General features: G+C 41.6%; 1 protein-coding gene across 1 annotated transcript in view; it reads right to left on the bottom strand.

The window, feature by feature from the left end:
• COL27A1 (collagen type XXVII alpha 1 chain) overlaps window positions 1-17064 on the bottom strand; it is a 268921-nt gene that overhangs the window by 88738 nt on the left and 163119 nt on the right. The window contains exons 24-26 of the mRNA XM_044659702.1: window positions 12232-12285; window positions 9781-9834; window positions 8875-8928 (exon numbers count right to left, since the gene is read on the bottom strand). Coding sequence (XP_044515637.1) covers window positions 8875-8928; window positions 9781-9834; window positions 12232-12285 — 162 coding nt within the window. The remainder of the gene's footprint in view (window positions 1-8874; window positions 8929-9780; window positions 9835-12231; window positions 12286-17064) is intronic.

Below are 17064 nucleotides of genomic sequence, written 5' to 3'. Positions count from 1 at the left end.
AGGTTAGAGTTTCCTCAAAGACACATGGGCCAGGATTTGGCTACAGCATCTACATAACTGGGATGCGTGTAAAGAAGAATAAGCCACAGATGGACTTAATAAGACTGGAGATTTCACATGCAAAATAACAACTCATTTCAACATACTTATCTCCTAGATCGTCAGGTTCCATTTCCCCATGGTCTCATTCTTGAAGCTCAGGCATTATACTTCCTTAAATAGGCTGCTCCAAAGTTAACTCATCTACCATTTTGTAGGGCCATCAGTGACTCTCCAGTATCTCTGATGCCCAGTGTCAAGCTGAGGACTTTTAGGTTTAGAAGGGTTAAATGAAAAGGCAGAGTCAAGATGGCAGAGTAGGGACCCAGCTGAACTGTCTCAATATTCCCTTCCAAATAACTTCAAAATAGTACCTCAAATCGAATTTTGGAGCGGCAGAGCCAACAAATGTCAGAGGGAGAGATTTTTCCATCCTAAAACAAATTTAGGAAGTCCATGGGAGAAGTCTATAGCACCAGGGTGGGCACAGGTCTGGAGCATGGCAGGGGTACCAAAGATTGCCCTTGAAGGCTACCACAGTAGCAGTAGCAGCAGCTTGGGAACTCTCAGCCCAGAGACAGTAAAGGGGTTGGACAAGTGCTCAGAAAGAGATTATAGGGATCCCTTTGCTGGTACTGGGTGCAAATGGTGCTGACTGGAAACTATTGTCCATATGCAGTTTTGGGTTACAGTTCCAGGGAAGTGAGAAGTGTTTGTGGTCAATCATAAGGAAGCAAGAGCTCTGATCACAGTTTCAGAGCAAAGAGGAGCACTAGAACTTGGGACTGCAGGGGAGCAGAAATCCTTTCTGGGTGATGACCAAAGAGCAGACCAAGAGAGCAGTGATCATACTTCTCCCAGGATAACATCACCTTGGAAGCACTGAAAACTTGCAGATCCCCCAGAACCAGCTCTGAAAACAGCAGCATGAAAAAAATCTGAAGATTGGTTTCAGTGTCTTCCCACCCACAGGTGAACAGAACTCAATTCTAACATAAAGTTCAAAGTGAAGAAATCACAAAAAGCTACTATGTGAAAAGAGTTATAAGTAAAGCCCCAAAGACAAATGCTTATTGAATGCTAGGACAGCAAGAATTCCAAGAAGAGTTAGAGAAAAAGATAAGAGTGTTAGAAGAAAAATTGGGAAAAGAAATGAGAGTGATGCAAGAAAATTATGAAAAGAAAGTTAATAGCTTGGTAAAAAAGGCACCAAAAATACTGAAGAAAATGATCACCTTAAAAAACAGAATTGGTACATTTTACCAGAAATAGTAAAAGATTCACAAAAATTCATTGAAGAAAAGAATTCCTTTGAAAGCAGAATAAAATGAAAAAAAATGAGGTACAAAAGTTTTCTGAAGAAAATAAATCCTAAAAAATGAGAATAGGGCAATTGGAAGCTAATGACTTCATAAGACTTCAAGAAACAATAAAACAAAATCAAAAGAATGAAAAAAATAGAAGAAAATATGAAATCTCATCAGAAAAAAAATGACCTGAAAAATAAGAGGAGGGATAATTTAAGAATTACTGGACTACCTGAAATCTATGATCAAAAAAGAACCTAGACCTCATATTTCATGAAATTACAAAGGAAAACTGGGTAAAATAGGAAATTGAAGAAAATCCTCTTATCACCTCCTGAAAGAGGCCTCAAAATAAAAATTCTCAGGAATATTAACTCAGGACAAGGAAAAAATATTGTAAGCAGCCAGAAACAATTTAAATATTGTGGAGCCACAGTTAGGGTTATTCAGGATTTAGCAGTTTCTTCATTAAAGGAACAGAGGGCTTGGAATATGATTGATTGTTGTCCTCCATACTCAGAGAGGACCAACATATCACTGGAGGTTATGATTGCAACCAAGAATAACCTGCCCAGCAAATTAAGTATAATTCTTTGGGGGGAGGGGAGGAAATGGATATTTGATTAAATAGGAGATTTCCAAATATTCTTGATGAAAAAAGACCAGAGCAGAATAACAATACTTAAGAGAAGCATAATAAGATAAACATGAAAGAGCAATTGAAAGGAACTCAAAGGAGTTAAACTGTTTATATCCCTATCTGGGAAGAAGATGCATGTAGCTTCTAATAATTATCATTATTAAGGCAGTAAAAGGAATCTGCCTAGACAGAGGGCACAAGTTTGAAGAGATTATGTTGGAATGAGCTCTGGAGAATAATGTAAGGATGAGAAAGAGGGATACAATGGAAGAAGGGGGAAGGAAGAGATAGAATGGGATGAATTTTCTCACATAAAGGAGGTGCATAAGGTAGAGTTTTTATAGTAGAGAGGTAAAAAGGCTGGGTGGCAGTCAATGCTTGAACCTTACTCTTATCAGAATTGGTTCAAAGTGGGAAGACTATACATATACACTCAACTGGGTATAGAATTCTAACTTACATAATAAGGAGATAGGAAAGAAAAGGGATAGAGATGTGAAGATGAAAGGAGGAAAGGCAGATTGGGGGAGGCAGTGGTCAGAAGCAAAACAGACTTTTGAAGAGGGATAGGATAAAAAGAGGAAAATGGGATTGAAAGGAATGCATAATTAGTGATCATAACTGTGAGTATGAATGGGATGAGCAAACATATAAAATGGAAGCAGATAACAGAATAGTTTGGAAACCAAAATCCAACAATATTTTGTGGTTAAGAGGCACATTTAGGACAAAAAGACATACATAGAGCTGAAATGAAGGATTAAAATAGAATCCATTATACTTCAGTTGAACTGAAGAGGGAAGGGGTGCAAATCATAACCTCAGACAAAGCAAAATTAGACCTATTTAGAAGAGAATCAGGGAAACTACATTTAGTTAAAAGATATCATAGACAGATAGGTAAAAAATTAAAAAATTTTACATTAAGTTTCTCTGATAAAGGTTTCATTTTTCAAAAATATAGGGAACTGAGTCAAATATATACAAATAAGAGCCATTCCCCAACTGAAAATGGTCAAAGGATATGAATAGATAATTTTCAGAAGAAGAAATCAAAACTATCTATAGTCATATGAAAAAATACTTTGAACAAGTATTGATTAGAGAAAGACAACTATCAGGAATGGCAAATGCAGGAGAGGATGTGGGAAAATAGGTACATTAATGAAATGGAACAATGAACTGCTCTAACTATTCTGGAGAAGAATATGGGTTACAAAACTGCATATTCTTTGATCCAACAATACCACTACGAGGTCTATACCCCCAAAAGAACAAAGAAGAAGGAAAAGCACCTATACGTACAAAAACATTTAGGGCAGCTCTTTTTGTGGTGGCAAAGAATTGAAATTGAGTAGATACTCATAAATTGGGAATTGTTGAAGAAATTGTGGCACATGATTGTGTTGGAGTACTTTTGTAGAACACTACTGTTATAAGAAATGATGAGGGTTGTGGTTTAAGGGGGAAAAGATATGACAAGACTTATATGAACTGATGCAAAGTGAAGTGAGAAGAACCAGAAGAACACAGTAGCAGCAACTTTGTAATGATAATCAACTGTAAGACTTGGCTATTCTGATCAATAACAGCAATCCAACACAATTCCAAAGGGCTCATGATGAAAAAATGCTTTCTGTCTCCAAAATGACAAACTGAGTGCAAACTGAAGAATACTTTTCTTGCTATGTGTGCGTGTGTATGTGAGATATGGCTAATATAGAAATATATTTTGCATGCTTTTACATGTGTAATTGATATTATAGTGTTTGCCTTCTCAGTGAGTGGGGAGGGATGGGAGTGAAGGAGAATATTTGGAATTCAAAATTTAAAAAGAAAAGAATGCTAAAAATAAAATTTAAAAGTAAAAGTAAAAAAAAAATTTAAAGAAGGGCTAAGTGCCTTGCTCCAAGAGTTGGATAAAGATCCAGGAATCCATCCTGAGATAGCGTCCCCAGCTGCCAAGGTGGCCCTTCCCTCTGACTGAATTCCTGAACCTGGCTCTGTTCCCAGCCAGCTTGCTGAGATAGAAAGCTGGAGTAACTTGATTTGCAGCGTCAGGATTGACTTGGCTTCCTGAGTTCCTAGACCAGGTGTAGATTCTGGTTCACAAGCAGCTTTCCCCAAGCCTGACCATGCCCTTACTCCCTGGCGATTGGTCAACTCTCCCTTGATAAGTAGGTATAAAGAGCCAGAGAGCCTATGAGCCATGTTCTCAAGTCTGGTCTACCGATATCTTGTGTCTTTTGGTTTATAAGTCTAAACAATTCTGCTGGGCATTCAGAACTAATCTGGACCCCATCCAGCCTTATCGATCAATCAATCAACAAGCATTTATTAAGTGTCAGCTATGTGCCAACCACTGTGCTCACTGCTGTGGCACAAAACCAAAAATGAAACCAGCCCCTGCCCTCTAGGGGTATACATTCTATTGATAATTCCAGGGATGCTATTGAATTTTGCAGGAGGAACTTTATATTCCGTGAATCACTTTGGATTCTTTTGCTTAAATTCACATCCTTTCTCCTCTTTGAATCCTATGAAATTAGAATCCTTGAGTTCTACTATTTATCAAAGCCCAACTCAGCTCTTTCCTCTGGTACAGCAGAAAGAAACTTGCACTTGGAACCACAGTACTGGGTTTAAGCCTTAGGTGTGCTACTCGTTGCTTAATTGTTCCTGGGCAAATTACTTCACCCAGTATTCTCATTTATAAACAGGAGTTTGTTTTTTGAAGCCCTTGCCTTCTGTTTTAGAATGGAGTCTTCCTAAGTCAGAAAAGCAGTAAGGGCTAGGCAACTGGGGTTTTGCCTGATTTGCCCAGGGTCACCCAGCTAAGAAACATCTGAGACCCCATTTGAATCCAGGTTCTCCTGATTCCAGGACTGGTGTTCTATCTACGGTGCCACCTAACTGCCTCAACAGAGGTTCTTAAATACATGGTGGTGTGCTGGAACTATTCAGCTGGGTTTGAGAGAGCTTGATTGTTAAATTTTCAGGGTGAACATTTACACCTTGTAAATCAGCAAATGCTACAAATCAGAGTTTGAGTTAATGTTTTACAGATTGTTCAGACCTTAGGAAAAATGTTAATAATGCAGATTAAACTTAAAAGTGTGTTTTGTGTGTGTATATATATTCCCCCCCTGCCCTCTAGTTGTTAAATGTTTTCCAGCATACCCCTCTAAACCTGCTTTGTATCAGGGACTCCTGTGACAGTCTGGCAAAGCCTATGGACCTCTTCTCAGAATGTTTTAAATGTACAAAATAAAATACGTGGGATTACAAAACAGATCAGTTCTATTAAAATACAATTATCAAACTATTTTTTAAAAACAAGTTTACCAACTCCAGGTCAAAGGTCCCTGGATGAGGTGATCTCTCTCTTCCAGCTCTAAATGCTCTGACCTTTCCTGATTACTTCTGATCTAATTAATGTCCCTCTTTGAATGGAGAGTCTGAACCAAACAATTCACCTTCTTGATTCCATGGTGTTAGTATTGTCTCCCCAGTGGATGGCGAGTTTCTTTAGGGCAGGGAGCATGTCTCCTTTCTCTTGTATCTTCGTGCATTTAGTACAGGACTGGCTACAAAATGAGAGCCCAATGAAATGTTTATTCATTGAGGCTTTTTCATGCTGATCATCTCCCTCACCTTGGAAGAGTGAAGACAGCTGGAGAGTATGGTGGTAGCTGAGTCCTGACTCTGAGAAAGGCATGATTGGTGTGTTGGGGGGGGGGGGGGAGGAGGAAGATGGCCAAGAGGAAGAGCAAGGCATGCAGCCAGCTCTGTGGGTGCCCATGGGGAGGCTAGAGACAGTCCTCCTCCTTGCCTGTTCCAGACCAAACTAACCACTTGGCACAGAAAGCTCAGCCCTACTGGAAGCAGCCTTAAAGCTCCTTTGTGCTGGGGGCTTCACAGGCCCCATTTTGGCCCCTGCCTGTGCTGCCTGCACTAGGCACATTGCCTTCTATGCTGCCCGCTTTTCGAGGGACTTGGCTAGCAGAGCAGGACCAGCCCGATTTCTTCTTCAGACCCTCCACCCACGAGGTGGCATACAATAGTGCAGATATCTTGGGTTCCCTGGCAGAAAGGTGATGGTAAAGCTTGTGGCCTGAACCACAGACTAAGAGCTAAGGATTCTGGGTTCCTTTAACCACTGAAAAGAACACTCAACTTGGAGGACGAAATCTCCAATTCAAATCTTGCCTCTGATACTAGCTGTATGAATTTGGATAATTTTTACTTCTCATGAGCTGACTCAGTTTTCTTATATGTAAAATGAGAGTAGAAAAAAAGTTCATATAACCTACTTCAAAGGACTGTGAGGAAAGCCTTCTATAATCCATAAGGTGCTATAGAAACATGGCTTATTATCATGTGCAAGGAACTTGCCCCTGGTTCCCTCAAGATCACCCCTAGGGTTATGATAAAGGGGAGGGTGGCATCATGTTGCCCACAGTGGAAAATCCATTTCCCTGGAGTTATCTACCTTCCTCTGGGAGGCAAGAAAAAAACTTTCTAGGAAAGAAGCTAAGGAGTGGAGAGTGTGAGTCGTGTAGTAGCCTAAAGTTAGTAGAAGGATTTGAACTCAGTTCCATTTTTGAACCAATATTCTACTGCTGGACTGAACTGTCTCTTTCCTCTCTCTAGCCTACAACTGAGTCTTTTATTCATTTCTGGCTTATTTTCATGGCAACTACTACTATAACAATTATTATTAATCAATTCTTGCAAAATGGGAAAAACTTTTTATCTGATTTGTTGGCTGGGACTAGCACCTTCTCATCCAACAGGAGAGATTCCCCTTGGAGATACACATAAATCAAGGCCAGGGTATTCCTTCTGCCTGGAGGGAGATAATTGCTAGAATATGTGTGGAACTGACAACAGATGCCAGTGACAAGATGCTTGTTTTTCATTAAGCAGTGCTCTAGCAATGGGAGCCCAGTTAGACAGATTCTGCTTTTTGATCCTTGGCTCAAATCAACATCTGGCTTTGGAAGGACTGGGGTCCCTCATCAAAGGCTGATGTCAAAGCACAGAAGAATTGTCAGCATCAGTGGAAGGGTTTGGAAGGGGTGGCCTTTTTCCTCATCAGCATCATCTACATGATCACTGCAGGACAGCATGTTTTACAGTTTGCAAAGCAGTTTCCTCTGAGCAATCCCATCAGGTAGATAGGAGACTATAGCACCAGTCAAGGCAAGCACAATAATGACATGAATTAGGGTGTCGATAGTATAGATGGAAGACAAGGGATAGAGGGGATAAGGATTGAGAGGAAAAACTGAAGAGGCTGATTAATTATAGGGCTCAAAAGAAAGAGGAGAATAAAAGATGGCTAGGAAATAACTCTCAGCTCTGTATTTTCAGCCCCATGCTCTCCCTGGAGTTTCAGCCCCATATCTCTAATTACCAAGCTGGACAATCACCAAACCTCTGGCCCAGCAAATTCAATGAGTCCAAAACAGAACCCATCTTCTTTCCTCCTAAATCTGTGCTTCCTGATGGGAAAACAAGCATACTCATACATTATAGCAACGGTCGGCAACCTTTTTAGCCATGAAAGCCATAAAAGCCTGCGGAAGGAGGAGGATGGATTCAGAAGGCACTGGAATGTGGGGCGGGGGCTGAAGGGCCCCCTGGGGCACATCCTGGGACTCTGCCTGGACTGGCCGGTCAGGAGGTGGAGCCAGATATGGCTGGAGAGCCATAAGTTGCTGACCCCTGCACTATAGGTAGAGCTATGAATTGGTCCAAATGGTTTGAAAAACATTTTGGAGCAGAGAGAGAAAGCAAAAGAGCGAGAGCAAGGGCAAGAATGAGGGGTGGGGTGGGGCGGAGAGAGAGACAGAGACAGAGAGAGAGAGAGAGAGAGAGAGAGAGAGAGAGAGAGAGAGAGAGAGAGAGAGAGAGAGAGATAAAGGTGAGAGGGAGAGAGGGAATAAGAGTATATTGAGCAGTCCTCATTGGGACAAGAGATCTCACTGCTAAGTAGATCTCTTGTCCCAATGGGTTTAAATGGAGTTAAAAAATAATACCTGAATGTAATGGAGTATTAATTGGAGTGCCATAAAAAGAGATAAAATGAAAAATACAGTGAAACAAAGAAAAAATACAGAGCAAAACGGTCACATGAGCACCACCAGGAAAACCATATATAAAATGATTACAACAATGTAAACGGAAAGAACAACAAATTGAACACTTTGTAATGAATAATGGCCAGGCTTGGTCCTAAGAGAGTTAAGAAAATGTACCCTCTTCCCTTCTTTGACATATACTATCAGACGGAATTGGTTTTGCTGAACTGCCTCCTTTCCTTTTTCTTTTATTTCATTAAATTCATTAAATCTCTATTTTTACTGACTTCTTTTCCAAATTTACTTCAAATCTTTGGTGGTTCCATGTTCCCTTTTGTACTAAATATAGTCTGGCCTTTCAACCCAAAATCCAACCCAAACCTATATATCTACCTTTATCTCCCAGTCCAGTGATGGCAAACCTTTTAGAGACCAAGTGCCCAAATTGCAACCCTCACACCACATGTGAGCTCCACAATTTATCCCAGACAGGGGAGGGAGGAAGTACTCCCATTGGGCTGCTGGGCAAAAGGGCAAGGTCATGTGAGAAATGTTCTCAGGCACATGTGGAGAGGGGAAGGAGAGCAATCCCCTCTGGCACACGTGCCAAAAATCTGCCAACTAGACCCTAGTCCAACCCCCTCATTGTTCAGATTGGAAAGCTGATGCACAGTGAATTGTCTAAGGTCACAGAGGTGGTAGTCATCAAAGGATCTGGGATATGACCTCAGGCGCTCCGACAGGAAAGCCAGTGTTCCCCAATGAGTCCTTGCTCAGGGATTATTCTCAGTGTAGTACTTACTGGGGGCCCGGGGTCTCCAGGATCCCCAACTCCTCCTGCTGTCCCAGGATGACCCTAGAAAGAAAGAGAATAATTATGATGAGCTCACAGGAATAATTCTTACTTCAAGTCCTTCCCTCAACTAATCAGACAAACAAAGGTAAAATTGCATCAAAGTCATGGGCCAAGAAGCCAAGTCCCTGGGAACTATAAACTCTCTCCTCTCTTTCTTAATAATGGGAAGGAGGAATCTGAGGATCTTAAAGCATCCAGTTGAGGTATGAGGAGAAGAGGGCAAGGAAGAAGAGATGGGAGAAAAAGAGAATTATCATCCCAGAGGCAATTAGTTAAACAACAAGTATTTTATTAAGCATCTACTATGTATGTGATTAGAAATATCAGACTGGAGCTCAGGGGAGAGATAAAGACAAAACCAAAATAGTCCTTGACCTCAAGGAGCTTCCTTTCTATTGGATGAGATAATATGTGCATCTATAAGTGAATACAAAATATTTACAAATATGTGGTTAATTTGGAGGGTGAGAGCGTTAGCAGCTGGGGAGGATCAGCAAAGGGGTCATAGAGAAGGTGTTATCTGAGCAGAGATTTGAAGGAAACCAAGAGACTGAAGTGAGGGGACAGTGAAATTCCAGCATGGTAGAGAGCCATGGAATATTGTGCAAGAAGGCTGGCTTTGTTGAAACTTGGGGGGTAGACATAAGAGTAATGTATAATTAGTTTGGAAAAGTAGGTTGGGGCCAGGTAGAGAAAGACTTTAAAAAGTAAAAGAGAGGAACTTCCTTTTGATAGTGGACACAACAGGGAGCCACTGGAGTTCATAGGTTAGGAGAATGACATGGTCAGACCTGTGCTTTAGGAAAAGATAGAGTGGGGAAGAGAGTGAGAGAATGCAGACTTACTCCTTACCATCGACCCCTTGGCTCCAGGAGCACCTGGTGGGCCCATAGCACCGCGGCCGCCCTTCAGCAAAGGAGAAACATCAATGAGTGCACAGGAATCAACTTATCTGTGAGCATTTGTCAGGGATCTCTCACTACGCTAGGAAGGAAGCTTCAGAAACTAAAGTGAGACGGTATCGGCTCTCAAGGAGTTCCACCGGGAGGAGACCACACATATTCAGCGATAGACAAACGAGGCACAAAATAAATGCGGGGTGATTTCTGGAAGGAGCAGGTTAGGGATTAGAAAAGGGATATAAAAAGGGTCCCTTGAGCTGAGTCTTAAAAGGACACAAGGTATTCTTAGAGTTCAAATTCCACCTCAACCATTTACAAGCTCTGTGACACTGGTTAATTCACATAACCCTTCTTAGCCTCAGTCCCTCTTTTGTAAGATGGGAATAATAATAGTACCTACCTCCCAGAGTTGGTACGAGTATCAAATGTAAACTTTGCAAACTCTAAAGTGCTATATAAATGTTAGTTATAATGATTATCATTAGGATACAGATTGTTATGGGAATTGCTATTCCTCTGAACTTCTGATTCCTGGGGTTTAATTGCTCCTGCCTATTCAGACATCAGCTTCTCACTTAGCCATGTTCTGCATCAGTACCAGTCCCAGATGGGGTTAAGTGACTTACCCAGGGTCACACAGCTAGGAACCCACTGTTTGTACACCTCTTCACTATAATCTAAGTCTGGTTGTTATCTGTGTAGCCTTAGACCATCAGCTCTCTAAGAAAAGTCATGAGGACTTTATTTACCCTCATAGCCCACCCCCCCCCCCCCATGTAGTCTGGTACTGTTCTTTGTAGGCTCTGAAATGTTTGCTGAATGAATATTTGTTGAGTGATTTGCACACCCAGACAGGGCCAGAATCTCCAGGTGGCCCTCTGAAGCCACCTCACACATATACAAAGTGGGGGGTTTTCCTGCAGCAGAGATGGTTTTGATTAAGGAACTGCTAATTATATTTTTCCTTTTGATTCTTATTTGGTACCATTTGGTTCTGGTTTAAGTTTGGCTTTGACTGGATTGGGTCTGCAGAGGCAGTTGTGCCCACACAAATTCCCTTCCCTCCCTTCCTATCTCTTCATTCCTCACCCAAAATGATCCACTCTTGTCCCAATTCCCTGGTTGCTTTAGTGAGAACTGGATTCTGAGAAGTTAATCAGCCACTCAACAAATGGTACTTCCACAGAATACTGATTTTGGTCTAAGCCCAGTGCAAGGTGGGATGCTGGTATATAAGGATATATAATGCTGGTATATAATCCTGCCCACAAGGAACATCCCAGACAGACCTTGTTTTCAGGAAGCCCATTGTAGTCTCAGCATTCCCGTTGGGCCCAGGGTTCTGCCCCTGCGTCTAGCTAGGCCATCTCTGACATTAGGGGTGCTTTTCTAGAAATGGTCTCACTCTGTAGAGAAGTATCCGAAATCCAGACGGAACACAGAACTGCTCAAGAACCAAGATCTGTGCTTAGTGGATACTATTCTGGCTACCGTGACCCCTGGGGGACCAGGTTGTGTCTATGCTAGCAACAGTCCTTATCTGCGTTGGGTTGCAAGGGTGGGAATGACAATCTGTAATGCCACTTAACCTCAGTTTGTCTCGTTTTCATTATCTATAAAATGGGAATTATAATAGCAACTACCTCCCAAGGTTATTGAGGGGCTCAAATGACATAATAATGGTGAAGGGCTCAGTAGTAAGTGCTATAAAAATGTTAGCTATTTTTATTGATATCAATGTACCAAATAGATTTCTGGTGGGCCAAACTGAAATAAATCATCTCTCCCTGAGGAATAAGGAAATAGAAATGGGTGTTCTTCCAGTTTTATGCTCAATAAGGTGTTTCCGGGTAGAAAACAAATCCATTTAAGACACATAAATAGGACCCCACTCGATATAGGGATCACACCCTGAATCCATCACCAAATGCACCACCATGCAAGCAAATGGGTGGATGCATGTGAGAGGTCCAGATGGAGGCCCATGTGGCTGTATCACTCTGGTCCCACTATCAGCCCTCAATGTTCCAGACAGCCCTAAGAAATCAAACTGGGCAGGTGAGATAAAGTGAGCAGAGAGCTACCATACGGAGGGGAGGCCAGGTGGTCCTGAAGGGAGTGATAGTTAAGCACCAAAGGGAATGAAAGACGGGAAACTAATGCAAGGCAGCCATGGAGAACACCAGACAATGGTCCTTTGACAGCTCGCTTTCTAGCCCCCAAATGCCAAGTTGCAATTTCTGCCAACAGAGCTTGTTCAGGTCCTTGGATGAGGAACAACGGAGCTAAGAGTGAACTGAGAGAGGGTTTTAAATTCCTAAAACAGCAGCTTCTCTCACCCTTCCCCCCCCCCAAAAAAAAGTGCTGGGCTCCTTTATTTATTTTTTAAAATACAACCTACCTTCTCTCCAACGATTCCTGGCTCTCCGACCAAACCGATAAATCCCATCAGGCCCTATGAGAAACATTTTTTTAAAAAGTAGGAAAATGAATTTGGGTGGGGGAGAATGTTGGGCTATTAAAAAAAATGGTGCCGTGTTATTTTTTTCCTTTTCCCTGAGCTGAATTTTTCAAGTGTCTCTAGTATACTGAACAGTAATTATTGGCGGGCAGCGGGACTTCTGGAGAGAGGAGGGTTTGTCCCACTCTAGCCTCCCTTGCTCTAGCTGGTTCAGCGGAGGATGGAGTGCCAGCCTTTCTGTGAGCTGCATCCCCTCTGCCTGTACCAGGAATGGGGCCAGACCAGCTGAGTCCTCTAACACAGAGGTGTCAAACACAACAACCCAAGGAACCGAAGACTCCCGAGTACTGCCCAAGCCAGATGAAAATGTAATTGGGAGATATTTAACAAAATAGAGAAAATACAATAGAACATAGATAATGTGGTTATGTGGTTTTCTAAGGGATCCTTATGTAGGGGTTTAGCGGCCTCCTTTTCTATTTGAATTTGTTATCTTTGCTCTAACACAGCGATGGGCAAACTTTTTAAAGAGGGGGCCAAAGGAAAGGAAATGTTCATCTGTTGGTCTGTTTCTAGGGCAACTCTTTCGAAGTTTCAATGTATTGTATCCTACTCATTGTATTTGTCAGATTAGGAATAATGCCATGAGGCCAGATAGAACATTTCATGGGGCCGCATCTGGCCCTCAAGCTGTAGTTTTTCCATCACTGCCACATTTCAGAGAAGAAGAGGAAAAGAGAGCCTGGGAGCAATGAGAAGAAGCTGCCCCATTAGGACTTTGTTCCCATCTTCTATGGCTCATTGTTGCTACTAAGCAAGAAACCAAGAGCTCCCTGGCCTGGAAGAAGACACCGAATGTACACAGCCAAAGCCAAGGAAGCTGATCAAAATCTAGAAATGTGAGACCTTTTACTATCCTCACAAACCTTTCTTCTTCTCATTACTGAAAGAAGACACATAATAATTGTTGGTGTTCTTTTCAATTTTAACTGCTGCGGTAAAATTACTCTGTGTTCTAAGAATGCCTCCCTGGCAGCTTTGGGGGGTATTGGGTCATCCTTCCTTGTGGGGAGGAATTCAAAGTTTATCATTTTCAGGGTGGGGGGAAGGGTGAGGACAGATGAGCTTGTGGCCCTGGGTGTATAAAGGACTTGGAAAAAAAAGTCAAACAAATAGTCAGGACTAGAAGCTACGGTATCTGATTCCCTTTCCAGCTGACCATGCTTTCTCTCCTGAAGGAGAATGCAAGATGAGGGTTGATGGTGGATTGTAAAAATGGCTTTAGGGGTAGAGGGAATGGAGGGGGGATAGAGACTCAATTTTCAGCTGAAGGCTTCCTTTGCAGAATGGGTTTAAAACCAGGCTGAGAGCTGCTTCTAAGTCTACCAAATTTTGGCAAGAGGAGAGTAGCACCAATTTGTGCCCATCTGAAAAAAGAAGTCACTTGCTCTGATACATTGTACTACCATGTGGGTTTTCAGAGGATTCATTAGAGGAACATTAAATAACCAACTATTCAATTAACTCAAGTTTAATAATGTTCAGGATCCAAAGAGAGATTTTAAAAGGGCATAAAATTGCTGCCAAATATAGAAAGAACATTCGACATTCAATATTCACTAAGCACAGAGCATTGAAGTAGGCACAGGGTGTGTGTAAGGAAGGCAGGGAGAAACAAAGTTTGGAAAAGAATTCGTATTTCTCTACTAGTAGTGCAAACTCTTTTACATTAAGTTAATTTAATTTCATTCAATACGAACTTATCAAATGCCTATAGACAAAGGTAGAGCTAACTGGTTTATCCACTGAATCAGATGGCACTTGAATGAATTCTCTCTTCTCCAGTGTTCCTTTGCCCCTGGCCAGGCCACATTCACTTTCCTCTTTCTGGAACGGAGACTTTTTAAAATTCCTCCCCGCTTTAGAAGGCCAAAGACAATTCAGCCATCCTCCTCTACCTTTATGTTCTATCTTAGTAACAATTCTAAGAAAGAAGGGCAAGGGCTAGGCAAATGAGGTTAAGTGAATTGCCTTACATACACAGCTAGGACGTATCTGAGGCCAGATTTGAACCCAAGTCCTCTGAACTCCAGGCCTGCTGCTCTATCCCCTGTACTATTCAGCTGTCCCACAAACTGCCACTTTCAAGGAAGCCAATGACTCCTCTTCAGTGCCAGGACATGGAAGAATAGAACTACTATGGAAGAACCAATACAAAGGCCACGGTTAGATTTTATTTGCTGACGTTGGCATATAAAGCTGCAGGATGGTACAGTGGAGAGAGTTCTGGAGTCAGGAAGACTCATTTTCATGAGTTCAAATCTGATCTCAAATACTTACTATCTTTGTGACCCTGGAAAAGTCATTTAATTCTGTTTGGCTTAGTTTCCTCATTTGTAAAATGAGCAGGAGAAGGGAATGGCAAACCACTCCAATATTTTTGCCAAGAAAACCCAAAATGGGGTCATAAAGGGTTAGATTGCTCAATAATGACAATAACTAGCACGATTCAATTAGGCCAGACACAAAGGCATATAACAAATAATATAACAAGAGAACATAAAAGGCTGTCTGGTGTAGTCGATATAGCATTGGATTTGGAACGAGAAAGACCTGGGTTTGAATCCTGCCTCAGGATTTTGTGACCAGGAGTCAAGAAACCCTGGACTTAATATGCCAGCTTGGCCACTTACTGGTCGTGTAACCTTGGGCAAGTCACTTGTTCCCTTAAATATACTCCTCTGAAAAATGAGGTGATTAGGTGCTTTCTGAGACCCCTTCCCACTCAAACATCTTACAAACACATAATGTTCCCTTTGATCCATCCGTACCATTACCAGGCTTAGACCACCAAGGACACTGAAGGAGGGAAAGAACCCATATGCACACACAAAAAGATTGATAGTAGCTTTTTGTAGTAGCAAAGAACTGATCATTAAGATGATGCCTCAATGAGTAGGGAACAGCTAAATAAATTATGGTATAAGAATGGAATGGAATACTCTAAGATAAGAAAAAAAGAGATGGTTTTAGGGAAACCTGGAAAGACTTGCTATGAACCGATACTGAGTAAAGTGGGCAGAACCTGGAGGTCCTTTATGTAATAACAAAACTGTAAAAACAAACAAATTTGAAAAACGAGAAATTTAATCTGATTGCTGAGGATACTAAGAAGCGCAGAATGGGATGCTCGCGGGAGAGAGGCACATGGTTTTGTAGCCTGAGACATTCATAATATGGAAGAGAGAACCTGTTGTTGCTCTTCAATGAATACTTTTCCTTGCTTGTTCTGGGGAAAAAAATCTTTCTTGATCCTGAATGATCTGAATAGCCCAGAGGTCTCTGCTCTGCACATGTGGGACTTCTCAGGCAGAGAGGGATGCTTCCTATTCTTATTCCCAATCACATGTTTTGCAAACAAGTTTTCTGCTCTCGCCACACCTCCATACTCCCACTCCACCAATGGCTCCTTGGGACCCCACGGCAAAAGGGTTAACCACAAAATGGACCTTCCCTTCAAAAGGGGACATATGGTCACTCCGCATGGGGCCCCAACCCAAGAATACCAATGGAAGCACATCAAGGAAGCTCTGTGCTAAGGGACCGCTCCCTGCCAGGTTGGCCGAGAAAAGCAGAAATTTCATAGCTACTTTATATTTATGGGTTACTGGGTATTGGATCGCAGACAGGTCATAAACCTCTAACAAGAATTCAAACAGAAACCTAATGAATAGCATTCATAGAGCCAGGGCCTCCTGGGGCCGGTCCAGTGGCACACATATTGCTAAACACACCATCCCAGAAAACACCTGGAAGGACTAGAAGGGCTGGGGTAGAAATCTCTAAGTTGGGGCTGCCATGATTGTGGATTCTCTATCTTCTTTCTAAGAACCTGGTTTCAGTGACCCTGTCAGCTCTTTCTGCTTAGGGCACGAACAGAACTGGAACAATTCCACTGTGGGTCTTGTCTCCTTTAGCAATAATTAATAATTTGTCATAATTCTCTTAAGATTATAAGTTGAAGAGAAGATGCCAGATCTCCATTTGGGAGAGAAAGTTTACACAACACTACACTGTTCAAATCATAGGTTCAGTCCAAAAAAAATTACTATTGCATTAATACGGATCTTTAATTATAAATTATAGGATGTTATTAATTATATGTTACATTATTTATAATATAATTACAAATTATATTAAATACAATTATTATATCACATAATGTGTTATATAATATATAATTATGTATACTATCATTATGAATTATATTAATTATAAAATGCCTTATGGATAATCTCATTAATCCTGTCAGGTAAGTGTCACAAGTACTATTATTCCCATTTTACAGATGAGGAAACCAAAGCTGGGAAATGGGAAGGGGTTTGTTCAAGGTGTCATAAGTGGTAAATAGCAGGACTGGGACTTGAACCCTTTCTGCCCATTATATCAGATTACCTCTATGCCATTTGTCTTGAGATAAAGGGAAGCTCTTGGGGGAAAGAGACAACAACCTAGTCCCAATTTGTGCTAGCAATGTGCCGCATTCCCCTCAGAGACCTAGATTACTTCAAAAGCACTAATCCTACTGAGTCCAGTGAATCTCTTGGCCCACTGCCTGAAGGACATGCACTCAATTTTCCTCCAACAGTGGGATGGCTTGGTTGTGAATCTTGGTCTTAAGTTATCAGGACTGTAGGAAGAGGGTAAAGAATACTGATCTGAAGGCCTGGAAGCCTGAGCTTGGATCATGGCTCTGTTACTTATCAATAACAA

This window comes from Gracilinanus agilis, chromosome 2 (genome assembly GCF_016433145.1).
Source record: "Gracilinanus agilis isolate LMUSP501 chromosome 2, AgileGrace, whole genome shotgun sequence".
In the NCBI taxonomy this organism is placed as follows: domain Eukaryota; kingdom Metazoa; phylum Chordata; class Mammalia; order Didelphimorphia; family Didelphidae; genus Gracilinanus; species Gracilinanus agilis.
The sequence above is the reverse complement of the archived record's forward strand: the minus strand, read 5'-3'. Positions and strand labels throughout refer to the sequence as shown.